This window comes from Oryx dammah, unplaced genomic scaffold (genome assembly GCF_014754425.2).
Source record: "Oryx dammah isolate SB20612 unplaced genomic scaffold, SCBI_Odam_1.1 HiC_scaffold_12, whole genome shotgun sequence".
NCBI lineage: Eukaryota > Metazoa > Chordata > Mammalia > Artiodactyla > Bovidae > Oryx > Oryx dammah.
Window position 1 is genome coordinate 53,600,521 of NW_024070196.1, and position 26,254 is coordinate 53,626,774.

The window sequence follows — 26,254 nt, forward strand, 5'->3', positions numbered from 1 at the left end:
TTATTAGTCTTTCTGCCAATCAATGCCAAGCTATGATTTTAAAACAGTTGGCTTTCATCTTATAAGGCCTTCTTATATTTAAATTTTATTAAAAAGTAGTTTTGATTTTAAAAGTTTTTTTAAAGATTGAAAATTCCTTCAGTAGCCTGAGATACAGTTGAAGCAGTGTTGTTGTCTCTGTTTTGTGGAAAGTGAATTAATTACCTAGTGTTTTTTTTTCAGGCAGGAAACATAGACTCCAGGAATACTAATCTCACACCTGACATACTTTGCAGTAGTAAAATGTACAATTAACAAAAGTCAGCACCCTCCAAAATGGTGAACGTTTACTGCCTAAAATTTGAACACTAATTAGATTTGGGATTGTTCGGAACATTTTCCCGTTTTTGTTTGATAAAGGCACAGTCTAGGGTGGAGGGTTCATATTAACTGGAAGTAAGGTGGTCAGAAGATTAACTTAAACACAATGCTAACCTGAATTAAATAGTGAGTAAATATAAAATTCAAAGATTTATCTGATGATTAGTTTTGAAAAGCAACTAAATGTCTTAGAAGTAGGGACATGAGTAACCTGGACTCTGTATTTTTTATTGTTTCTTTATGAATAGCTTATCTACTAAAACTGCTGTTATCAGCAACAACCTGGAAGCTGATTAAGCCATAAAATGGTAGGGAATTGATCGGATTGTATATAAAATTCTCATATTGTGCGTACAAAAATAATTTCCATTTTAAATAAAAATCATACTCTAGTTTTAGGCTAGATTGAAGAACCAGAGTCTTCTATTAAATATTGAGAGTGAAATTTGCTTCCTGAAATTTGAGTTAAGAGCTTTTCACCTTCATTATATACCATTAACCCTTGAACAATGTGTGTTTGAACTGCATGTGTTCACTAATCTGTAGATTTTTTTCATCAATAAACCAGTTGATTGAATCCTCAGATGCAGAACTGCATATCCAGAGGGCCAGGCCTAAGTTCTCTGCAGATTTATGAATGCAGAGGGGTTGGCCCCCAACTGCTGCTGCATTGTTGAAGGGTCAGCTGCATTTCATAGGTGATGGTTAGGTTGAAACCAGGTTCAACAAGACATTGTGAAAGTTCTAAGAAGTGGTCTCTTACTCCAGTGGTCTTTTTTACTGCTGCTGATTGCTGTTTTTCATTTTGGTTTATTAAAGTAGAATGGTTGATAAGTGCATGCAAATATTATCTAGAACAGTGTTTTCATTTCTCATCTTTGGCATTATTGAACAAAAACAGGCTTCACAGTGGATGAGCCTCAGTATTCATATCTGTATCTACAGTTTATTCATTTTGTTAAAAGTAAATATACTTTCAGCTTTATAACTATTACATACACACAATATGTGTGTGTATATAAGTATACAACAAATCTACATCCACTATATTAGAGTATAAAATGATACTTGAAAATGAACTAAATTTGAATAGTTAAGAAAATAAAGGTAATTGACTTGAATCTTCTTCAAAATTAAATTCATTTATTTTGATTTTTTTCCTTGGAAATTAGTTTCTTTTTTTTTTAATTTATTTATTTTAATTGGAGGCTAATTGCTTTACAATATTGTATTAGTTTCTGTTACTGAATTTTACTAGTTGCTACCGTTTTGAATGAATTGGGCCTTTTTTCCCTTTTCCTGAGAGTGGTATTGGCATGAGTGAATGAGGGTACCAGGGTTCTAAGTGTGAATTGCATAGATCTAAACAAACCTTCTGTATTGCCACCTGCTTAGGTGAATCTGTCTCTGTCATCAAGCACACTGACCCTGTCCCTGACCCACGGGCTGTCAATCAAGATAAGAAGAACATGCTGTTTTCTGTAAGTACTTTGGAAAAGATTTAACCTTTAAAGGGATGTTTCCTTTAAAATGACATGAATGATAACTGTGTATAGCTCACAATTAAAAGATGTGTGTTTAGAAAGAAAGCAGATGTGGCAAACCATTAATAATTGGTGAGTCTGGGTCAAAAGTAAAATGGATGTTTATTGCACTGTTCCAATTTTTCTGTTAAATTTTTTTGAAATATAAAGTTGGGAAATTTATAGTTTTTGTTTAGAATTTAAAGTGGTATTTCAAGTAGTAGGCTTTTGTGTGTTAACATGGGACTCTAACCACCCATCCTCCTCCTCCTAAGTCATGTCAGTCATGTCCGACTCTGTGCGACCCCATAGATGGCAGCCAACCAGGCTCCCGTCCCTGGGATCTTCCAGGCAAGCACACTGGAGTGGGTTGCCATTTCCTTCTCCAGTGCAGGAAAGTGAAACTGAAGTTGCTCAGTTGTGTCCAACTCTTCGCGACCCCATGGACTGTAGCCTACCAGGCTTCTCCATCCATGGGTAAATTTTTTAAAAGTACTGCAGAGCTACAATGAAGATAATGCGCTAGGGATTACAATAGAGCGGGCAGGGAAACCTTGCACTTTGAGTGCCAGCGCTCTAGTGGGGTCCTCGAGGGCAGCTCCTGGCCCTAGCCGTCCTTCTTACCGGGACGAACGGAGAGGCGGAGTTGGAGCCAGAGGTGGAGAATGCTTAGGGTTGAGAGCCGTATAATATTTGAAAAGTCAGGAACACAGAGGGGTTAAGCTCTACTCCAGTCCAAAGCTCTCTGCAAGCCAGACTCAGTGAGTAGAGATTTCAGGTGGGCCAGTGTAAAGGGCTCTAGGGCAAGTGGCTACCATTCTCATTTCACGGAGAATCACAGAGCGATATACTATACCACCTGCCTTGAGGTGTTGCTCCTCATCAGAATTTGAAGGCTGGTTACCTGAGTAGTAGCCACTTGAGGGCCCAGTAGAGTTGGTGCCCTCATCAAAATCCACACAAGTTTGAGTTTACTAGTCAGGATTTAAGTAGGATATGGTGTTAATCTCTTAACCGCTTCTCTCCTTCTTTCCTAGGGTACAAACATTGCTGCTGGCAAAGCCATGGGAGTGGTGGTGGCAACTGGAGTTAACACTGAAATTGGCAAGATCCGAGATGAGATGGTAGCAACGGAACAGGAGAGAACACCCCTCCAGCAGAAACTAGATGAGTTTGGGGAACAGCTGTCCAAAGTCATCTCCCTTATATGCATTGCGGTCTGGATCATAAACATTGGGCACTTCAATGACCCAGTTCATGGAGGCTCCTGGATCAGAGGTGCTATATACTACTTTAAGATTGCAGTAGCCCTGGCTGTAGCAGCCATTCCTGAAGGTCTGCCTGCTGTCATCACCACCTGCCTGGCTCTTGGAACGCGCAGAATGGCAAAGAAAAATGCCATTGTTCGAAGTCTCCCTTCTGTGGAAACCCTTGGTTGTACTTCTGTTATCTGCTCAGACAAGACGGGTACACTGACAACGAACCAGATGTCAGTCTGCAGGGTAAGTGGAAGTAGTTTAAGAATCTTTTCTGAGATATGGTTGTTGATTGATCATCAGAATATGCCCTCATATCATTAAAAGCTTTATTGTTTTGTTAAATTTTATTTTTAATGTAGTTAACAATGATTTGTTGGTTTCAGGTGTACAGCATAGTGATTCAGAGATATATATGTATATTCTTTTAGATTCCTTTCCATTGTAGCTTATTAAAAAATATTGAGTATAGTTCCCTGGCTATACAGTGGGTCCTTGTTGGTATGCAATAGTGTGTATATGTTAATCTCAAACTCCTAATTTTAACCATTCCCTTTCTCCTTTGGTAACCATAAGTTTCTTTTCTAGTCTGTGGGTCTATTTTTATTTTGTAAATGAGTTAATTTGTATCTTTGTTTTTTTTTTTTGGTTCCACATACAAGTGGTATCATATTTGTTTTTGTCTTACTTAATTAGTATGATCTCTAGGTCTATCCATGTTGCTGCAAGTGGCATTTTTTTCTTTTTTTAAAGCAATTATTATAGTATAGTTGATTTTATAGTGTTGCTAGTTCCAGGTGTACACAAAATGAATCAGTTATGCATATACATAACATGCTCACTCTTTAAAAGATTCTTTTCCCATATAGGGCATTACAAGAGTATTGATCTGTTTTCTATATAGTGGTGTGTATGTGTCAATCCTAATCGTCTTCTTTATCCAGTCATCTGTCAATAGACAATTACTTGCTTCCATGTCCTAACTGATGTAAATAGTGCTGCTATGAACATTGGGGTGCATGTATCTTTTCAAAATAGTTTTCATAATTTCTGGATATATGCCCAGAAGTGGGATTGCTGGATCATAAAACTTTCGATTTATAATTTGATACCTTTTTATGTGCTTTAAGCAAATTGAATTGTATCTGATAGAGGTTATCTACATGAGTGATATACTTGTATTGGGGAAGTAACTATAACTATAAGCAGTCTGTAAATGTGTTAGGTGACTATGCTTCCTTTATTTCCCTGTTCTAAGTGTATGTGTTAACACAAGCTTCAATGTAAGAATTGTATAAAACCAGCTAGTTATCTGCCTACATAAAATTCTAATTGGTATTTCCTTAACACATTGAATGAAACATGTTTTTCTTCTTGAAAAGTAAATAATTGCGTTTAACTTGATTCATTTTGTGTTCATCCTTCCTTCCTCTTATGTTGTTTTGACTATCACTTTAGGATAAAATAAACTGTTTAAACCTGCCCTAAGCAGAATAAAGAAATAATGTAATGATACAGCTGAATAAAGTTCTTTCATGTAATTCGATGTCCATAGGTTTTATTCAAACAACTTTGAGGTAGAAGGATGAGAAAAACAGTATAAACTTCCAGTTACAAAATTAGTGTGTCATGGGTATGAAATGTACAGTGCAGGACAGTCAGGAATAATGTAGTATCTGTGTATGGTGGCAGATGATAACTAGACTTAATGATGACCATTTTAAAATGTATAGGAATATCCCATCATTATCCCATGTACCAGGAAGTAATAACACAGTGTAGGTCAATTATACTTCAACAACAAACAGAAAAAGAGCAAATTTGTGGTTATCAGTCTGGAGGGTGAGAAATTAGATGAAAGTGAACAAAAGGTACAAACTTCCAGTTAAATATTAGGGAATGTTGTGCACAACATAAGTATAGTCAGCACTGCTGTACCTTATATGTGAAAGTTGTTAAGAGAGTAACTCTTCAGAATTCTCATCACAAGGAAACAATTTTTTCTTATTTTGTATCTGTATTAGAAGATGTATATTCTCTGATAATCATTTCATGATGATTATAAGTCAAATCATTTGTACAAGTCAAAGTAATTTTTCAAAAGAGATACAACTCATAAATGTTGAATGAAATTCATGTCAAAGATTCTGTTTGGGTCATTAGTTCAATGAGAGAAAATCAGTAAGATGGTAAAACTGGTTACAGGAACATGTGAGGAAGTGCTCAGTATTAGAATAGGACTAGTGTGTGTTATATTATAAAAAGTGGTTAATATCACACAGAGAAATAAAACTAAGTTTATCTTTTATAGAGGACAAAAAGCCACAACTTCATAAAACTTGAGCCTTTTATAATAGCACAGTGAAAGAATGTTAAAATTTTCCAGCACACTGAATCTTTAAATGCCTGTTAAGTAATGGTTCTGAATGACATTGAAGGACATGCCATCATCCCCTTGGCCTTATCTCTGGGTTTTAGATAATGGGTTTTTTTAGCATTAGAAATTGTTCTTGTTTTAATACATTGAACCCTCAGACTCTTTTCTTACCGAATTTAAATTTGTGGTAATTTTTTGATATATGTACCCTCAACTCTCTGTGTTGTCAAAAACCCAGATCCTGGTAGCTCAGTTGGTAAAGAAAAATGGACAGGTGTTCAGGTGGCAAGCTTCTAACGTGTCTTAAGTAGATGCAGATTGTAACTGAGCTTCCTAAATTTTCTTTCCTTGGTCCCCCAAAATGTTGGATTTTTTCCTTATATTTTCCCTTAAATAATCTGATTTCAAATGTTCTGTTAAAGAAACAGCTTGCCTCTTTGTTCTGTTCTACATTTGGGGACAGAAAGCTGATGCTTCTGTATTCTGCAGAAGGTTTCTTGCAGTGGGTTGCATAACTGCCCTTGACTTAGGGGTACTTTCATCATGCAGTTTCTAAATGGCTTACTGGCTTGCAGTCTAAAAATGCCTGTGTGCATTCAGATTTAGTTTGTGTGGGTTAGAATTCTGAATGTCTTAGAATATTCTCTACTGTGATATAGACCCAAGAGCTTCACTTTATAAATAGCGTCATTAAAGAAGTGACATGGTGTAGTCATAATGATGCCAACTTGCTTTGATAAGTCTTAGTGCAGTTAATTTTTCACCTGTGACTTTGTCTGAATTGTATGGTAATACTGCTCAAGAGGTTAGAAAACTTAGGCTCTGAGAAATTGTGCCATGGCTGAGGGTCCCACAACTTTTAATAGTAAGGTAAAGTTCAGTTTCCTGATAGGAGAGATCGGTAAAACCTGTTTCTCTCTCCCACTTAATAATTGTGTAACCTTGAGCACATCCTTTAACCTCTCTATTCCTTTTTTTCCTCTTCTGTAAATGTCAGACATTTTTGGAAAGAGCTTTCTGCCAAAATTCCTTTTTTAGATGTTGTATCTGCTAGGAAAAAAAAAAAAAACTGTAGGAATTGGTGATCTTGCTGCATGTGACCTTGGACATGAATCTTTTCCTCATTTGACACACCAATTATATGTGTTTGAACTAGAGCCTTTTACCAGGAGTCATCACAGTTTTAAATCCCGTTGTATATAATTTTTTTTTAAATCCTTTTGTCTCACAGCTTTAGTTCAGTTCCCAGGTTGATTTAGTTCTGAGTATACTTTTGAAATAAAGCTTCTGGAATTTAAAAGTATATGCTATATAATAAGCAAATCTTCTGAGGCAAAGGAAGTTATTTTAAAACAAAATCAGATTTTCTTACTGAATATGAGTCAGAATGCTCTGAAAAGATTTTTTAAAGCATTACGTGGCTCTTTTTTTACTTGAGTTTAACATGTTAAAAATTCTTTATTGTAGAATGGTTTGATCATTCCAAACTGGACTTCTGAATTACAATTGGAAAGCAAACCAAGAGGGGGAAAAAATACCCTCACCTTAACAAACTGGCTCATGTCACTTTCTTATTCTGTAAAATTAAGACTCCCTCCCTAAAGCACGCTTCCATCTGCTATCGTCTTGGTAACATCAGTTCATTCAGCTCTGCGGGCTCATTACTGTATGCATGTGGTTGTGCAGCTTCATAGAAAATGAGCTATTGCCGCAATAAAAAGTAAGTGGGAAGGAGTAGAGAAGCAATTTGTCTTATTTTACTTGGGGAATGTTTATGCAACTCTGATATGTGAGTTTATTCTTCCTAGGCTTTTAGCTCTAAAGCAGGGATACCCAGGTCACTTTCTCAGCCTGCCATTTAGAATTCTGAGTATTCTAAAAAGTACTACTTGAGTCTTTGGAACTGACTGGCCCAGAGTCCTCATAACTTGGTTTTCATGTAGGTTCTCTTTCTCCTCTGCCTGGTACCATTGCTGCTTATTTATTTAGCACCTCAGTGATGCTATTTTTCAGACTGTTAGATGAATGGGGAGGCAGTCTTAATAGTGTCTAGTTAGAATAAGGAACAATACTTCTCATGCTGAGCTTCGACACTTAAGTCAGAAGAGCCTTTTGTCTTAGCAAAGGTTATATGCTTCTAGCATATTTTTTTTAAATATCTTTTAAACACTTAGGCTTTTTTTTTCCTGTAGATGTTCATTCTGGACAAAGTTGAAGGTGATACCTGTTCCCTTAATGAGTTTACCATAACTGGATCAACATATGCACCTATTGGAGAAGTGTGAGTAAACTTTCCTTGTCTTTTAAAGGCTCCACTTTGGTAGTTTGGTGCCTGTACAGACTTGCGGTGTCTCTAAAATGTTCGGATAATTTTCCTGATGTAGCTCATGTTGGTTATCAAAATGGCTTACTTTAAAAAAAATGAAATTGGTATACATACCTGAAAATTGATATACAGTTGAAATTGATTGTTTAAGCCAGTGAACCTTTTTCATCTTTTGAAGCCTAAATTTTCAAGTGGGGTTTCTGTTCAGGTGGAGTTTTGAGGGTGGTTTTTTATTTTTGTTTGTTTGCCATGCCACACAGTTTGCGGTATCTTAGTTCCCCAACCAAGAATCAGACCCCGGCAGTGAGAGCACCAAGTCCTAAGCACTGGACCACCAGGGAATTCCTGATTTTTCTTTATGGATACCAGTGGTGAAGGAATTTCAGTAACTAATTTCTGGTCTTTACTTATTGACTACTGATATCAGAGACACATTCTGTTACCATCTCCAGCATCGGATTTCTAGGAGCCATCACTTGAATTCTTTTGAATGTTTGCCAATCTAGTGTACACAAAATTCTATTTATTAGCAAAAAATAAATAAATAAAAATGATCACAGTTGACCATAATGTGCTTTAAGAGAAATTTTTTTTTTCGGACAGACATAAAGATGATAAACCAGTGAAATGTCATCAGTATGATGGTCTTGTGGAACTGGCGACAATTTGTGCTCTTTGTAATGACTCTGCTTTGGATTACAATGAGGTGAGCCTCCTCATAAATGAGAAACTAGACCTGGCTGTTTCTAGTTAAGGGTGCGGTGGGCGGGATGAAAATCTAGCCTTCCTTCCTCCCTTTTTGAAAGTACGAGTTCCTGATTTTATTTGCCCTTGCCATTAAGAGCTTGTCTCTTATCGGAGCCAGCATGATCTACCCAAAGAAAGCTGGGAGCCTTTCATAATATTCTCTGTGGCTGAGCATTGCAGTTACTCAGCTAGAAGCTGTAGCATACATGATGTTCTCTTCTGTGTGTAGCTTAGTTACTATAAATGAGTAAAGCCCAGGATACTTTCTCTTGAAAGTATAGGGTGTTGATCTTGGCTTTTTAAGATGGGTATCATTGTATCCTTGAGGACAGGTTGAGGCTTACAAGGTTGTTTTGATGATTTTATTTTGTAAAATTTAACCAACAGAAAACCTTCTTTCCTCCCTTTTTAAATTATAAACAGTGAGATACATTTTTTGGTTTCTAAAGGCAAGCCAGTCCCCAACGGAAACAGAATGTAAATTCTGTAGAATGATAAATAATGACATGGAATTACAAATACTATGTGCAGGCTCTCATGTTTCAATTAATACTGTGATTATTTGCTTATATTTCAGGGGAATGAAAGACCTAATTATTAGAAAAAGATCAAATGTATACCTGTCCTTTGAGTTCATTTTTAATTATTTGGATCATGTGTTCCAGGATAGGATAAAAATGACCCAGAGAACAATGATGTAATGGAGGACAGAGTGTCCTCTGGAAAAAGTCTTTATTAAAGAAAATTTCCTTGTTTTTACTGCTTTTTCCTTTTTGTAATTTGTATGCTTTCAACTACTGCAGGCGAAGGGTGTGTATGAAAAAGTTGGAGAAGCTACAGAGACTGCTCTCACCTGCCTGGTAGAAAAGATGAATGTATTTGATACCGAATTGAAGGGTCTTTCTAAAATAGAACGAGCAAATGCCTGCAACTCGGTCAGTATTTGAGCTTGCTGTTGTCCAAGCTGCTCATCGCGCCTGCCATATATCCTCAGTCCACTCACTCACGCTCTTAGACAACTTACGCTATACTTTATTTCCTCAAACTCTCAGTCCTTCTCCGTCTTCGCTATAAGATAAACTGATCTGGCCATTTGACCAAGAAAATAAGAGTTGTCAATGGACAGCTTCCATATGCAGCCACCAGTGCTGGGACATGTGCTCTTTCTGTTCCCAGTAAAGCCCAGCTGCTCCTTGTCCAATAAGCCCCAGCATCTCTCCTGCATTATCAATCTCCTGTCTCTGCTGGATCTTCATTACAGAAATAATAGTTGTTTATCTTAAAACTTTTTCACCTAAGCACCCTGCTTCTTTTCCTTCATGGTAAAAAGTCTCAAAGAACCATTCTTATGTATTATTTCACTTTTCCCATTTTCTTGAGTCCACTCCAGTCAAGCTTATGGCGTCTTCTAGTCTATCAAAACGTCTTATAAAGTAGCCCATGACCTTGGGTTAAATGGTCTAATTGTTTATGCAAGTGTACTACTAAGACATTTTAAAGTTCACAGAGCAGAAGTTGACAGAAATAAAAGGTAAACTAGACAAATTTACAATTAGAGTTGGAGGTTTTAACACACCTATCAAAAATTGATAGAACAAGCAGATGAAAAAAAATCAGGATATGGAGCAACACTTGTAAATATACTTAACCCTTATTTCTGTTGTGCTGATCCTAATATGCTTTTCAAATCCATAAGGAACAATTTACCAGAATACACCATATTGCTGGTCCATGAAGCAAGACTCAACAAATTACAAAGGGTGTAAACTGTTGTTGACCACGATAGAATTAAACTAGAAATTAGGTAAAACGATACATAAGTTTCCATCTGAAGAAAATGGAAAAACAAATATAAGTAGAAGGAAGTAGGAAATAATAAAGACAAGATCAAAAAGCTGTTCTGAAAATTTTTATATCGATAAATTTGACAGCATAGAAGGAATCAACAAATCCTCTCAGTAGCACAGCTTTCTTAGCTGACATTTTTCTAAGAAAAATGGAATGATCCTATGCCTGTTAAATTAACTGGGTCTATAATTCAAAATCTATGCTTCCCCTCAAATTATTCAGGCCCAGTTGTGCCAACACTGAAGAAATACAAGTTTTCAGGAGTTGCTGGCTGTCCAGTGGTTAGGACTTGACACTTTCCCTCAAGCTCTACAGTGTGGCCCCGCCAAGAATGGCAGAAAACAAAACCTTTATCACCAGCATAACCCTGATAGCAAAACCTGACATTGATGTAACTTTCATAATACAGAAGTAGAGATTCTCAGCAAGACATTAGCAAACTAAATCTAGTAGTAATGAAAACTTTGACATGCTGTATTTATTTGAGCAGAATTACTACAGCTGTGGTGAGTGGAGTAGCAATACTGGGGGGGTGCAGGTGTGTCTTGTTAGGTGTGCGAACACTAGACAAATGTGTGGTCCCTCAGCTATTCTCCCTTGCCTGTCGGAGCCCCAGAACCAGGATTTTCTTAGGCTGACCAAAGTGGCAGGCAGGGTGGACTGGCCTGTTGAGGAGACCCAGGTGCTGGAGGCTGACCAGATGGTCAGCGTCTGCCAGCAGCTGTTGCGGATGGTTTTACTCAGGTTTAGCTGCACCAAGTGTGTGAGGCCACAGAATCCAGTGACAGTTCATTGCAGGACAGGTCCAGCATGTGGCCCCAAAAAGAGCTGGCAGCTCCATGACATGGACCTTGTTCAGGTTGCTGAGGCTCAGGCCTAGTGTTTGCTGACCAACTTGTCGCTTATGGTCATGGTGATGCCTGCTGAATGGACCTAAGCAGTAACCTCTGTTCCAGCCAGAGTGGTGAGTGGTTGCTGAGCTGAGAAGCAGAGTAAGCAACATGCAAACAAGATGTTACCATACACGAAGGTCAGGGTGACAGGCAGCGGCAGGTAAAATGAGAATCAGAGGAAGAGAAGAAGCCTAGACGCCCAGAAGCAACCAAAGGAAGCTCAGAAATGGAAGCTGCAGAAGCCAGAGAATAGGGGTTGAAGGGACTGAGGACAAGCCGGAGCAGAAGAGACCTGGGAGGAAACAAGTCAGGCCCTGAAGTCTGCGTCTGGTCCTGCCCTGGTAGCCCTGGAAGCCGAGAGCCCCCCTGCAGCAGGGTGAGCGCCATCTCCCTGCAGTGCATGCAGGGGGGCACCCGTGCAGTCTCAGTGGGCCCTCCAGACCTGTTCCCAGTACCCGCCGCCTCCCAGCTTGGAGTTTAGGTTTCTTCAGAGTTGGGCTCTGCTACACACAAACCCTTAGTGTCAGACTTATATACCTGTCATCGCCAAGGGGCAGCCAGTCAGTGCTTGAGGCTCCTCGTTGTAGCACTTTAGTGCTATTCCTTTAGTCAGGGTTTTCTGGTAGAAGAAAGAGAAACAGGAGATTATAAATACAGCTTTCCTAGTTATACAAGTGCAAAGCTTATTTCAGCTATCTACAGTGACTTTCTTTCATCCTTCCCTGGGTATCCAGGGCAGATGAGGAGGCAGTGTTTTGGGGGAGTAGGGTGGCACCTCATGGCACAGGTAGCCTAAGGTGGGCAGCAGTGCGCCTGTTAAAGACATCGGCTATTTAAGCATTTGGTCCCACGCCAAATCTCAGGCTGTGAAAAGGACTTTAGGACCATCCAGTCCAGTCACAGGCCCTCAGTGGCTTGCACACCATCTCACAGTGTGAGCAGAACAAGACTGCTCCAGCACTCTGTTCCCTTTACATCGATTTGCCTCTTTCATACTCTCCAGGGATATCAGAACTTGTGCCAGAATGGAGGATGCCTCAGCTAAAAGAGAATCTTTCACAGTAACTCGATTCATGCTTCACAACCAAGTCTCACAGCCACAAGGGTCTTGGGCCTCTCCTGTGGCGTCCTGCCCAGACTCATGGTTTCCATGAAACAAGTCCAGGTCCTTGTTTGTATTTTAGGGAATTCACCCCACTTGTCAGTAAGCAAAGCCACATTGTCTGATAGCTCTGTTATTAGTTGGTGTTTGACTTAATCCTTCAGAGGCAACCTGAAGATTGCAGCTTCAGAGACTGACGTTTAGAATTACTTGATCGCCTGTAACTACTCAATGCAGGGAACCAACTAGCAGCAACAGAGCAGGACCGGCTTTCTGAGGCCGAGTGGCCCCTTTGGATAGGACTGTTGCATTTCACAGCCCTGGTCCTAGAAGCAGTGGCTTTGTTCTCTCCACCTAGGATGTATCTAGGTGGCACTAGTGGAAAGGAACCCACCTGCCAGTACAGGAGATGTAAAAAAGGCAGCTTCCATCCAAGGGTTCGGAAGACCCCCCTGGAGGAGGGCATGGCAACCCACTCCAGTGTTTCTGCCTGGAGAAGCCCACGGACAGACAATACATAGGGTCACAAAGAGTCAGACAGACTGAAGTGATTTAGCACATAGGACGTACCTGGTACCGAGGTCACACCTCACTCAAAGTCACTGCACATTCTTGCAGTCTTCCCAGAGTCTGGTAAAACTGCTTAATGGGAACTAAATACATGGGAAGTCCCTGGTGGTCCAGTGGTTAAGACTCTGCGCTACCTCTGCAGGGAGCACTGGTTTGATCCCTGTAAGATGGCCGTGTAGTGTGTGCCACCAACCACCCCGAAAAAAAAAATGTAGATAAGTAACAGTCAGATAATGTCGAATCTAGTGATTGTCCTTTTATTGGTCTGGCTGAGAGGATGCTTCATTACACTCATAATTGCCTCTGTTGGATGCTGAGGTTCTTTGGAATTTTTACAGTTATTATTAAATGTTTGTCTGAATGAGGGGAAAATCCATGTTAATTCACCACATAATTGAATAAAGGCAAAATATCATAAGATCATTTAATTCAGAAAAGGCATCTGATAAAATTTAATCTCAGTTTATGATAAAAACTAAGCAAACATGTTCTGGCTGATGGTGTAATTACACAAAGTTAACATTCCTAACGGGCGAGAGAATTTACTCTCAACATTTCTGTTCAGTGTAGTACTGGCAGCCCTAGTTCATGTAAAAGAAAGCCAACAAAAAATAGGAAAGGATAAATAAAGTATGTTGATTTTATGGTAATATGGCTGTATATATAGATAAACCAGTGGAGTCTGAATCTAAAGGTTAATTCTCAGTTTTTGTTTTACCTGAGCTGGCAGTTTGTCCTCCCAGTCTCTCCCTCCCTAAGAGAGCCCTTTACTTGCTCTCCCCCCAACCCCATCTCCTCGGCTGTATCTTCCAAGAGGCTCCAGGGCCTGGGCCTTGGCTTTTCTGTCTGCAGTTACTCCCTTGAACTCTTCTCTCCTTATGACTTTAAATACTGTCACTGTGCTGACACCTGATATAGCCACTAGCCGTCTAAAGTATTTAAAATACTGAAGTGGTGTGGTGTTCTTTGCCCTTCCTTCGGTTAATTCTTAACATAACTGCCAGAGCTTGAAACTCTCCATTGTCTTCCTGTTTTACTTGTTAAAAAAGCCAGGTGCCTTACGGTGACTTTCAGGATGCTACAACCTGCTTCTGCAACCCCTGCCATTAACCCCGAACCTTTTCTGCAAACTCCCTTCTGGCCGTGTTGCCCTGGAGGTTCCTTGAACTGCTCGGTCACATCAGTCTGCATAATATTCTCTCTGCTCAGACTCACACATCCTTCATATTTTTACTCAAATATTGCCTTCTCAGTACTGTATGTAAAATTGTAATCTAGACATACATAATTTTTTCTCCATGGCACTTATAATCTATTTTCACATTCTAGTATGTCTTTCCCAGACTAAAGGGTAAGTTTTATGAGGGTGGGAACTTGTCTGTTTATTGTCTATTGCTACATCTCCAGTGTCTGTCACGTAATAGGTATTTAGTGAATGTTTAACTGTTAAAAGTCAAAAGTTTATCAAAATTGCTATCCAATAATATTCCATATATGTTCTCTTTATAGGTCATTAAACAATTGATGAAAAAGGAATTTACTCTAGAGTTTTCACGCGATAGAAAATCAATGTCAGTTTATTGTACACCAAACAAACCAAGTCGGACATCAATGAGCAAAATGTTTGTGAAGGCAAGTACAGCAGATTGCAGTTAAACGTTCTTACCAGGATTAGAATCCCGAGTGAGCCAATAAATAAAATTGTTGTTCTAACATTTCCAGGGTGCTCCTGAAGGTGTCATTGACAGGTGTACCCACATTCGAGTCGGAAGTACTAAAGTGCCCATGACCCCTGGAGTCAAACAGAAGATCATGTCTGTCATTCGGGAGTGGGGCAGTGGCAGTGACACGCTGCGCTGCCTGGCCTTGGCCACTCACGACAACCCACTGAGGAGAGAAGAAATGAACCTTGAGGACTCCGCCAACTTTATTAAATACGAGGTTCGCTCATGGAAAGCTTCACCCGCACCCTGCATTCATTGTTTAGGTAGCACTCCTTCAGTAAAAGGTCAGATGAGTCTCGCTTTTGCTGAGAAAGGGGTGTGGCTATTTGTTTTCCTGCAGGCCAAATGTATCATCTTTATAATTTAAGTTGCTGCTTCAAACATACACAGTTAACAGTTTAATACGGGCCTGTTAATTGTTTTGCTGCTCTCATGTAAATTAAGATAATTTCAAAATATTCATTAATTACTGACTCAAACTGTTCAAGTGGAAAGATCCTGTCTACTTCTGCTTTTGGAATTCTTTCCTATCGGGTATGTGGCTTCCTGAAGTCTTGAACAAGGAAGTTTCAAGTTCAAATTTGATTACTGTGGGTCACTGATTGGCTGCTGTCAATATGTTCCTATTCCTCAGTATGTTTTTTCTTTAAGAATATTATTAATGAAAGCTCAAGAATTATTTTTAGTAATGAGAATGTAGTGATATTTTTGCTTCTGATTTATTAGAGTTAATACTGTTCTTCATTGGATTTAGATTAACATCAGTGGTGTGAATTTTGCCATTAGAAAAGGCAAAAACCGATACTCTCCACACTAGGGGAAAAAAAAAAACAGAATTTCCTGTTTTGACATAAGGTGATTCTTTCACCATAGACCAATCTGACTTTCGTTGGCTGTGTGGGCATGCTGGACCCTCCGAGAATTGAAGTGGCCTCCTCTGTGAAGCTGTGCCGGCAGGCAGGCATCAGAGTCATCATGATCACAGGCGACAACAAGGGCACGGCTGTGGCCATCTGCCGCCGCATTGGCATCTTTCGGCAGGACGAGGACGTGACAGCAAAGGCCTTCACAGGTCGCGAGTTTGATGAGCTCAGTCCTTCAGCCCAGAGAGAAGCCTGCTTGAATGCTCGCTGTTTTGCTCGAGTTGAACCTTCCCACAAGTCTAAAATTGTAGAATTTCTTCAGTCGTTTGATGAGATTACAGCTATGGTGAGTGTCTGTAGACATGTACAGGTAACAAACTGCACAAACACAGCAGATTCTAATTCTGATCATTAAATTTTTAGTAATAGGTCCCATATTCGGAAATTCTTTTTTTGTCATGATCTGGGCTGTTTCTCAAGGATTCTGTTGGCCTGCAAGATTCTGGGGAAGTTTAAGACCTAGAAGCCTGCATCAGTCACAGGGGAAGTATTTGTCATGGTTAAAACGTATGTGTTTTTATCTCACGTTTCTAAAAGCTGATTTAGGACATAACTATGACGTACTCTATCACGTGTTTGGAAAACCTCACCTGAAATAAGATGGTACTACTGCTGATGCGTTCTCTGAGAACAACCTGTTGATGAAGCATCTCCCATAGTCTTCCTTGCATCTGATTTTTCTCCAAGATGTTAACATTGTGTCATGCTTGCTTTTGCTGCTTATCTATGAAAAGTTTCAGTTTTTAAAACAATTTTGTTGCTAAAAACCAGCTGTTCTAGTTGTCTTCCTCTTTCCTCCCCTTCCCTTCTTTCTCCAAGGAAATCATTCTGAAGTCAGTACTGGGTGTTTAGTAAAAGTATAGAAAACATACATGGGAATTATAGTTTTATATCTATAGACTATATTTAAGCATTTCTGGCTGAAGATGACATATTTTTGCCGTGTAAATGGCATATCATAGTTTATGTATTTGTCTACATTTGTTCTATTTGAGATTTATCCCTGTGGATACAAGTATTTTGTTCTGACTGCCGTGTAGCTTGTGTTGTGTTGTGTTTGGTAAAATGAGTAATAACAGATTGTTTGAAGCCCCCTTTGTTCTGCTTCCTCTGAAGGGTCACCTGTAAGTTCGTTTGGCAGCTTCACATTTCCCAGGTTAAAATGTGTTCTGTGACACCAGCTTATAAAAATGAAAACTCTCCCAGAAAACTTAGTTGCCCAGAGGCCCAACAGCTCCATTCATTCCCTGGCTTCAGGATGGCCAAGTGATTGCTGGCAGTGTGTATATTAGGTAACAGGTGTGCAAATCAGTGGTGGGTTTCTTGGCCTTTCAGACTGGAGATGGTGTAAATGACGCTCCTGCTCTGAAGAAGTCTGAGATCGGCATCGCTATGGGCTCTGGCACTGCGGTAGCTAAGACGGCCTCCGAGATGGTCCTGGCTGACGACAACTTCTCCACCATCGTAGCTGCTGTGGAGGAAGGGCGGGCCATATACAACAACATGAAGCAGTTCATCCGCTACCTCATCTCCTCCAATGTCGGGGAGGTCGTCTGGTGGGTCCCTGCGGCAGACTGCGTGTCCTTTGGCTGGTGGTTCATGTGGCAGCAGCCTCACTCTTGGTGCAGTGGGAGGGTGGGCGGCAGGCGGAGGATGAGACCCTTGTGGAGGTAAAGGTGCTTCTGGCTCCCAGGAGGGCTGCGTATGGCTGTCACAGTGTGCAGAGGACACACTTGAACATAGAAAGGGGTTTAAATTAACTGTATAATACAATGTAAAATTCTTGGCCTTCTAAAAGTTAATTTGGAATTTGGGTATAATAAACATTTTATGATTACTCAGGGGAAAGGTTACTTCAAGTAATGTTGCTGTCCACCGATTTTTATGGGAGAGGAGGGGATGTTGATGTTAAATAGTGGCCAAAAATAATTAGGGGTCTTTCTCTTCTTTCCTTGGGTGGACACAGTATTTTCCTAACAGCAGCCCTTGGATTTCCTGAGGCTTTAATTCCTGTCCAGCTGCTCTGGGTCAATCTGGTGACAGATGGCCTGCCTGCCACTGCACTGGGGTTCAACCCTCCTGATCTGGACATTATGAACAAACCACCCCGGAACCCAAAGGAACCACTGATCAGTGGGTGGCTCTTTTTCCGTTACCTGGCTATTGGCTGTGAGTATGGTTTTTTATATTATTGATTTTTTAAAAATTACTATTTATTTGGCTGCACTGGGTCTTAGTTGCAGCATACAGGATCTTTAGTTGCGTCATACAAACTCTTGCAACGTGTGGAATCTGGTTCCTGACGAGGGATCGAATACCAGCCCCTGCATTGGGAGCATGGAGCCTTAGCCACTATATTATTCATTTTTAAACAAAACGTTTATATGAGTCCAAACATTTCATAAATTCATCCCTTAAAGCACATATTTTTTTTTTCTATCCCCATATTAGGGTAGCACAATATGGCAGCTGTCCTCTTTCAGGTTAATGAGCTGTGTATCCAGTTTATAGTAAGGTTAGTCCCTCGTTTTAGGGCTTTTGTTCTTCCTTTGGCGTTTGTGAATTAGGTTCTCAGATTTAACCTGTGGCAAAGGAAACACAGGGGCAACTCGGGCCTCACATCGCCACCCTTTCCCTAAGTGAGAGAAGGGTTCTGTGCCTTCATCAGCAGTGTTGGCCCTTCTGCGTGTGTTGTCTCTGTCCACTTCATTCCGACCCAGGATGCTGCTTCTCTCTCTCTTTCTCCGTAGGTTAGGAAAGTGAGGTCCAGAGAGGCTAAATGACGTCCCTAGGATCCCATAGGGCTTCCCCGATGGCTCAGTGGGTAAAGAATCCGCCTTCAATGCAGGAGACACAGGAGATGCAAGTTTGATTCCCGGGTTGGGAAGATCCCCTGGAGAAGAGCATGGCAACCCAATCCAGGATTCTTGTCTGGAGAATCCCACGGACAAAGGAGCCTGGCAGGCTAGAGGTCAGAGGGTCGCAAAGAGTCAGACACGACTGAGTGACTGCACACCCACAGGGTCCTGTAGGAGACTCTTTCAGTAAATTGACGTGACTTAACACTCAGCGTAAAACGGGGGGATTCTCAGCCAGCCAGTACCCGGCAGCCCGGTTTCTCACATGGCTTCCCGGCAAATAGGTCTATCTTACGTGTCTGTTTTCGCAAGTGATGGTGTGCTGTGAGCACCTGTGTGCTGAGCCTTTTCTTCGCATTTTTCTCCCTCTTTGTTGGGTAGTGTATGTCAGTGCACCACCTGCCCGCTGTTCTGTTGTGATTGCTGGGCTAGAGGGTGTGCACGCTTAGACTGTGAGTGGCTGCTCCTGCACTGGGACGGTCTCTTATTCTCACCGCCCCGTGTTCTCCGCTACCCTTTGTTGCTTCTTCATAATTTGAATTCAGAAGTAATTGGGCGGCGGGGGGGGGGGCATTAGTCCAAGAACTGGCTTTGAGCACTGCCGTGGTGTCCTGCACTAATGGCCTTTCCATATGAGGGTTCTGCCAGGCCTTTGACGGAGCAAAGACACTCGCAGTCATGGAGGAGTGATCTGGTGCTCTAGCACAGCGTGGCATCACATGGAGGATAGGTACCTGAGCCTTAACATACTGGCTGCTGGTTAGAGAGGGCGTGACGGGTGTAAAGGTCCTCCCAATTCTAGTAGTTCTAGTAGATTCTTTTCCTCACAGATTCTCAAAGGAGAAGCCGCCTGGTTCTTCTGTACCACAGACATGCCCTCATTGTGGAGACCCTCTAACTGCTCTAGCTGATGCGAGTTAGCAGGTGCTGGTGGCGGCACAGGCTCAGGGACCCCGCGTCTCTGACCTCCATCCCAGGGGTCAGCCCTTGGAGCAGCACCTGCAGAGGTGCTGCTAGTTGTAAGACCCCATGTGCGTTAGTGTCATGATGTTTGTTCCCAGGTTACGTTGGCGCTGCTACGGTGGGTGCTGCCGCGTGGTGGTTCATTGCTGCCGAGGGTGGTCCAAGAGTGTCCTTCTACCAGCTGGTACGTAGCCACCTTTCTTTCTGTACCTTAAATGCAGACGCATGGTAAGCCTTCACATACAAGGGTGTCCTTGAGCTTTCTGTGGTTTGGATGTCTGTCAGATACTCTTAAGAATTGAACAATAGGCAGTTGCATCTAAGATTGTTCTGAAAGACCAGGGCTTCTCTGGGAAATGGGGTGAGATCCTGTGTGGGGCTGTATTCTGGGCCTAGTGTGGAATTTGTGTGTGGACCTTGGGAACGTCTTTGGCTGATTGGGAACTTGGTGTCGGGCTTTTGTTGCAGAGTCATTTCCTACAGTGTAAAGAGGACAACCCGGACTTTGAAGGCGTGGACTGTGCGGTCTTTGAATCCCCATATCCAATGACAATGGCGCTCTCTGTTCTAGTAACTATAGAGATGTGCAACGCCCTCAACAGGTCCGTGACTCTTCTTAACGTGCTGGGGGATTGTGTGTGTGTCATGGTTGATTGAGAGTCACAGGAAAGCTCTGCCCTCCCCAAAAGGAAGAACAAGCAGCACCGGTTTTAAGAGCTTAAGTCGTCATCGCCTCCAGGAAGCAGTGGGAGTGCTTAGCCACATGTTCCTTAAGAGACGGCAGAGGCCAAAAATAGGGACTTCAGTGCCCACAGGGAAGGAGCTGTTGCCCTTTAGCATCAAGACAAACGGTATCATCTAATTATGCCAGTGACAAAAATGGAAATTTCAAAATAGCCTAAGTGTCAAGGGCAATTGAGAGCAGCTTTGAACCCACTGAAATAAGATCACTCTGCCGAAGCCTAGATTTAAGTTGAAGTCTGTCCTACATCTGAATGTTATTCCTTAACTTTGCCACCGTAGAAACTTGGTACAATTAGGTCAGTGGGCAATGCCAAGGCAGCCGTCACCTTATTGAAGTGTGATTCCGAACAGACTCTGTCAGTGAGGGCACATGCCTTTGCCGGGCACATTTCACCTGCCTCTCCTTGTTCCACAGCTTGTCTGAAAACCAGTCCTTGCTGAGGATGCCCCCTTGGGAGAATATATGGCTCGTGGGCTCCATCTGCCTGTCGATGTCGCTCCACTTCCTAATCCTCTACGTGGAACCCTTGCCAGTAAGCAGTGTGGGGAGCCCGGGCTGGGGCCTGTCTGCCTGTCCAGCAAGTTGGGGAGCTTGATGAGGTTTGTGTTTCAGCTTATTTTCCAGATCACACCGCTGAATTTGACCCAGTGGCTGATGGTGCTGAAAATCTCCTTGCCTGTGATTCTAATGGATGAGACCCTCAAGTTTGTGGCCCGCAACTACCTAGAACCTGGTAAAGAGTGTGTGCAGCCTGCCACCAAACCCTGCTCGTTTTCAGCATGCACCGATGGGATCTCCTGGCCCTTTGTGCTGCTCATAATGCCCCTGGTGATCTGGGTCTATAGCACAGACACTAACTTTAGTGATATGTTCTGGTCTTGACTGACAGTTTTGCATAAAGAAGATGTTTAACTTAATCAATTAATTTTTTTTATTGTTTAAAGCAACTGTCTATTTCTGCTGAATTTTCACATGAACATATTGGCTGGTGAAGGAAGTTTCATATTCTAGATTTTGTTTTGCTTTTTCTGACTTCAGTGGGGCAAGATTTTCCTTTTTTATACACATAATTAAAGTGTCCATTGACATGTACAGAGAACTAACACTATTTTATGCAAATATTTTTTTGTAGATGAAAAAAGCATGTACAGTGTTCTGTTTAATATTCATCCTTGTAAAAAAAAAAAAAGTTGAGCCAGCAGACATTGTCAGCAAATTAATTGGCAGCAGATTTTAGGAAATGAATGTGTGTGGTTTTTTCTAAAACTAAATAGCATGTATTGTGTCTTTTGCATGATCATCTGGATTTAATCTGAGATCACAGTCTAATTTTCATTCATAAGCCAATTTTTCTGCACTGAGCAGAGTACTGCTACCTCAGTCAGTATTTTTTGGTTTGCCACCCCGTTCACCCCTCAGCCCTGTGTTCACCTCCACCCCCGCCCTGCTCGGCTGCTTCTCCTGTAGGGTTTTGATGGTTCTGTTTACATCAGTCTTAACAAGAGGTATGCTTGTTCTCGCTTGTGCAGAAAACATTGTTCCAGATTCAATCGACTGGGTTCGTGTCCCCTCACATAGTTTTTAAGGTTATTTATTTAAATGTCTAATGTATTTTATTGTAACAGACATTGTTTTGCCAACATTGCCTATTTCAGTGGCACTTCACAATCTAGTTTAAAAAGAAAAATAAAACATTTTAAATGGACAGAGGAAAATAACCGTCTTGTTTTTAACTGTTAAGTGGCTTAGTCCTCTTAGGTTCTTAGCTCAGAATTATTTACTGTGCCCGAGGGGAAGAAGGATCCTGTTCTGCTGCATAGGTCGTTGTAGGAATTTTATTTTTGGTGTATAGGCACTAATTGTCATCTGTGATACATTTTTATGCAAGTTTCTGCTGGCCTATTTTAGCCTGGTGTAGAGGACATAAGGGTGTGTGTGCGTGTGTGTGTGTGTGTGTGTGTGTTTTGTAAAATTTGTAAATAGCACATGACCAAATGAACATATTGTATAGAACTATTTTTATTTGAATGTGGCACTAACCACCACCATTGTTACTATGATAAATGTTGGTGCATGTTCGAGATCAGTCTTACCAACAGTGTATAGTCATTAACAGTCCTAACTGTGGTGTTTTCCTCCAATGCCTTCCAACATCCATCAACTAACGTGAGTATTCCCTGGAATTTGGATGCTTTAGCCTGAAGGTGACTGCCACTAAGTGACCTGGCTGTATAAGACACTGATGAGTCAGGCACCCTGAGAGGAGCGGGTACGCAGTACACGGCACCCGTGGGCTGGGGTAGCTGCTCTAGGCGCCACCCACCACCTTGGACAGCGGCACAGCCAGGTGTCAGGGAGGACCTGGGGGAAGACAGAATAGTTCTGCTTTGTCAGACTGACAGGTACCTTCACAAACGCCAAGATGCAGATTCACAGAAAAACTTTTCAGTTTCTTTCATCTCTGTTAGCGGCAAGGACTGGTCCCAGAATCTTGCTACCTGGATCATTAAAAAGCAAGTGAAAGCAAGTAACTGAACCAGTAAACTCATGCATCCTTTTGTTCTCCCCACCCAGTCACACCACACAGCTTGCAGGATCTTAGTTCCTGAAATTGAACTAGGGCTCCAGCAGTGAGAACAGAATCCTAACCACTGGGTTACTGGGGAATTCCCTGGTTCATTTTTAAGTAGGCCATCTTTTTCCACCTTCTGGGTCATATCCTTTGTAGCTAAGACTTATCTTTTCTCTCCAGGGTACGTTGAAGCAGTTATTGGACCATAGCTGAGCATTAGCCAAAGTGAAGGGCCTAGGCAGTACATATTCATGCTGGTAGCTTCCTTCGCGTGAAGCTCCTGGTGTTCTCGTGGGTACCTGAACTCCTGGATACGGGGCCAGCTGAATAACATGTAAATGCTGCAAGTATGAGGAAAGCTAACAGGTATCAAGCAGAACAGGGTGCTGCCAAGTTTAAGAGGTTTCTGTGTACGGGGTAGAAAGGGCACATGGAGACAGATTCTTAACGCAGAGTCCTGGTCTGGCTCCCTGAGGCCTCAGAGGAAAGGGAAGCTGGTTTGCTTGGCAGAGAATATAGGAGGTACGTTTTGCCAACTTTAGCATTATGAATTGCAGAAAGAAACAAGTTGAGCAGATCAAGTGCAAGGAGTGTGTCTTGGCTGCAAACCAAACCAGGATGTCTGAGCTTGTTGGGTGGGGTGCTATTCAACGGTCAACTTTTCCTGACTCAGTTCCTTGATTTATTGGCCTTTACAAAAGAAGTTGAATGGTATGGGTGGCTGTTGCCCTGTGGTTTCTCAGCTTCAGGCCTGTCCAGCCCACAGGTGGTTTGGGCACCCACTTCCCTCAACCCAGACAGCTGGGAGTGGGGGAGACCTGGTGCTACAGAGCCCCTTAGCTGCTCTGCTTTAGGCTTTGCCGCCAAAAACTATGTCCACACTGGCACTTCCTCGGTAGTTGGTGCTGCTGTGGGCACATACATCCCTGGCCCCTGGACTTGAGGGGAGCAGTCCAGCCATCCTCACCAGGTTCCTGCAAGGAAGGCAGTGTTGGCCCCATCCTCACTGCATATGGGCTCAGGCAGCTCTTGCCTGAAACCTCTCCAGGGTCTTTGCTGTCAGCAAGTGGGCTGAAGGCCCATCCCCTCAAGAGTTCTGGTTTTTGCCACCCCATCCCCAGACTGGCCTCTTTCCTTTGCTCAGGAAATGGCATTCTTACATGTTCCCTAAATGGGGTGCCATGCCAGCCACTAAGAGCTGCATGAGCTCAGACACAAGCAGGGCAACTGCCACCTTCCCTCACAAGTGGCTGCTTCCATTTACCTCAGACTGGGGCCCAGACCCCTGAATGTCCATGTGGTGGGCAGACCTCAGGAATATCTGAGACCACAAGCCTTAGCTCAGTGTCTGCCAGGCCTGCTGTGTTTGCAGTGTGCATACAGCACATTGGAAAACTACCACCCGGCAGTTAACAATTGAGGGTAATCTGCAGCCTTTTTTCTTGAAAGGGAACAGTGATAAGCAGTTCCCCTTCTAGGACTGGGTCTGGCTGGGCCTGCAGCCCAGAGGCTGGTCCCTAGGGAAGGAAGGGATGGGAGCTAGAGGCTTGGCGCTGATTACCATACTGCTCACTCTGCTTGGCCTTCCTCACCCCCTGCACTGCTAACCAAGGACTTTCTCAACTTCTGTTAAACCTGAAGCAATTAAGTGTCTGCCTGGTGGGATACTCTGTAGCCAAATGACAGGAGGGGCCCTGTAAGTTAATCAGAAATGCTGGTCAGAAATCTTAAAAGATCAAACTGAACATTCCTTTTCATCTGTCACTGTTAATCCCAGTCTTAAATTAGTTATTCTAACATTTCCTCCCCATATTTCATAAAGCTGATTTCCTCTCTCTTTCCTTTTCAGCAATACTGGAGTAACCGCTTCCTAAACCATTTTGCAGAAATTTAAGGGTGTTCAGTTGCGTGCATGTGCGTTTTTTAGCAACACATCTACCAGCCCTCTGCATGATTGATGTTGGGGGAAAAAGAAAATTAGAAAAAAGTCCCCAACTTGTTGTGTGTTATGTGGAGGAAACGTGTATTACCAGTGGGGTTTTAGCTTTTGAATCAAAATAATAACAAATGTACAATTTAACTTAATGAATCAGAAAGCCTCTCCAGAGAAGTCTGGTTTCTTTGCTGCAAGAAGAATGAGGTTCTGAAACCTTATCCAAGAACTTAGAAGCCATCAGCCAAGTCTCCGTATTTCTCTGTGCAAAATATCATAGCTTAAATAAATGTACAATATTCAGTTGTAATGCATGCCTTCAGTTGTAAGTAGCCAGATTTCTCTATGGTGTCATTGAAACATGCTACTTTTTAATTGGCCCTGTACAGTTTGCTTATTTATAAATTTATTGAAAACACTACAGGTGTTGGTTAAAAATGTAGGCTCCCAGTTCATAACTTCAGTTATTTTCCTGAGTGTGCAAACACCTATTTTGCACTGTATTAAATGTAACTTATTTAATGAAATCAGAAGCAGTAGACAGATGTTGGTGCAATACGAATATTGTGATGCATTTATATCAATAAAATGCTAAACATCAGTTTATCACAACGCATGTTTGACTTTAGACTGTAAATAGAGATCAGTTTATTTCTGTGCTGGTAACAAGCATTGCACAGACATGGTTTCAGGTAAATAAATCTATTCTACGATAAGTTTACAGTGTGCTGTTGACTGTTCTCCTGTGGGAGGCGCGGGTGGGTGATGTGCACTGAGGGCCTCCAGCCCTGGCACCCTGAGCAGTTGTGCCCTTGGGTAGGTAATAGGGACAGGAAGTTCCTGTTGACTTTCTGCCAGTAGGAGAGCAGAGTGGTAGAAGGTCTGCTTATGTGGCATGAGAGCTATAAAATATTCCTGTCCTGGTTCCACTACCTCAAGTATGAGGAAAAGTATGTGTGTCATCAGTGTGGTTTTCAGAGATAATTATCATGATGTAAAAGCTGTCAGCAGCTTGGGAACTATAGTGATGGAGAGATGCTTGTAATACTGCTCATATCAAAATTAAAATTTTGTATATTCCTACTAGATATAGAAAAGAACTAAGTGACTCAGCTGTACTCATTTTTTAAATAACTGAAATAAACTCCACATACATGGGGAAAAAAGATTTTGGGGGTGGGATGGGGGGAAATATTTGACTTATGTCCCAGAAGTGTTGACTTACAGAATCACACTCACCGTCTACTATTGCCCTTAGTGCTGTCCTGGAGAGTCACTACAGTCAGACAAGAGATGGGAAGATGCCTAAGGGTAAACAAAAGGGAGCAGTGGTCCTCCTGGATCAATGAGAACCCCTCACTTTTAGGAATGTATGAATGTACACAAGTCATACATTTTGATACTAGACTGATTCTAATAAAAATGATTAGAAAATGTAAGAATAGCAAGGAAGCAGTACCAAACCCCAGCAATAAAGCTATAATCATTAAATGCGTTATCTAGCTTAGTATGTAAAAGCTGGGCTATCCATTTT

The 26,254-nt window shown here is 41.7% G+C and overlaps 1 protein-coding gene across 3 annotated transcripts in view; it reads left to right on the forward strand.

Moving 5' to 3' along the window:
- The window catches only part of ATP2A2 (ATPase sarcoplasmic/endoplasmic reticulum Ca2+ transporting 2), a 56,579-nt gene extending 31,143 nt beyond the window's left edge, over positions 1-25,436 (forward strand). For 2 of the 3 annotated variants that reach the window (XR_005722928.1, XR_005722929.1), the window contains 15 exons: positions 1,756-1,841; positions 2,921-3,385; positions 7,709-7,797; positions 8,446-8,548; positions 9,393-9,524; positions 14,512-14,634; positions 14,725-14,943; positions 15,600-15,935; positions 16,985-17,205; positions 17,616-17,818; positions 19,569-19,654; positions 19,939-20,072; positions 20,630-20,747; positions 20,828-22,381; positions 24,637-25,436. Coding sequence is in view for 1 of the 3 variants with exons in the window: in XM_040250653.1 (XP_040106587.1) it covers positions 1,756-1,841; positions 2,921-3,385; positions 7,709-7,797; positions 8,446-8,548; positions 9,393-9,524; positions 14,512-14,634; positions 14,725-14,943; positions 15,600-15,935; positions 16,985-17,205; positions 17,616-17,818; positions 19,569-19,654; positions 19,939-20,072; positions 20,630-20,747; positions 20,828-20,948; positions 24,637-24,650 (2,450 nt within the window). In the remaining 2 variants the exon portion in view is untranslated. The remainder of the gene's footprint in view (positions 1-1,755; positions 1,842-2,920; positions 3,386-7,708; positions 7,798-8,445; positions 8,549-9,392; positions 9,525-14,511; positions 14,635-14,724; positions 14,944-15,599; positions 15,936-16,984; positions 17,206-17,615; positions 17,819-19,568; positions 19,655-19,938; positions 20,073-20,629; positions 20,748-20,827; positions 22,382-24,636) is intronic. The other variant, XM_040250653.1, reaches the window with a different exon arrangement.
- Positions 25,437-26,254: the final 818 nt, after the last annotated feature.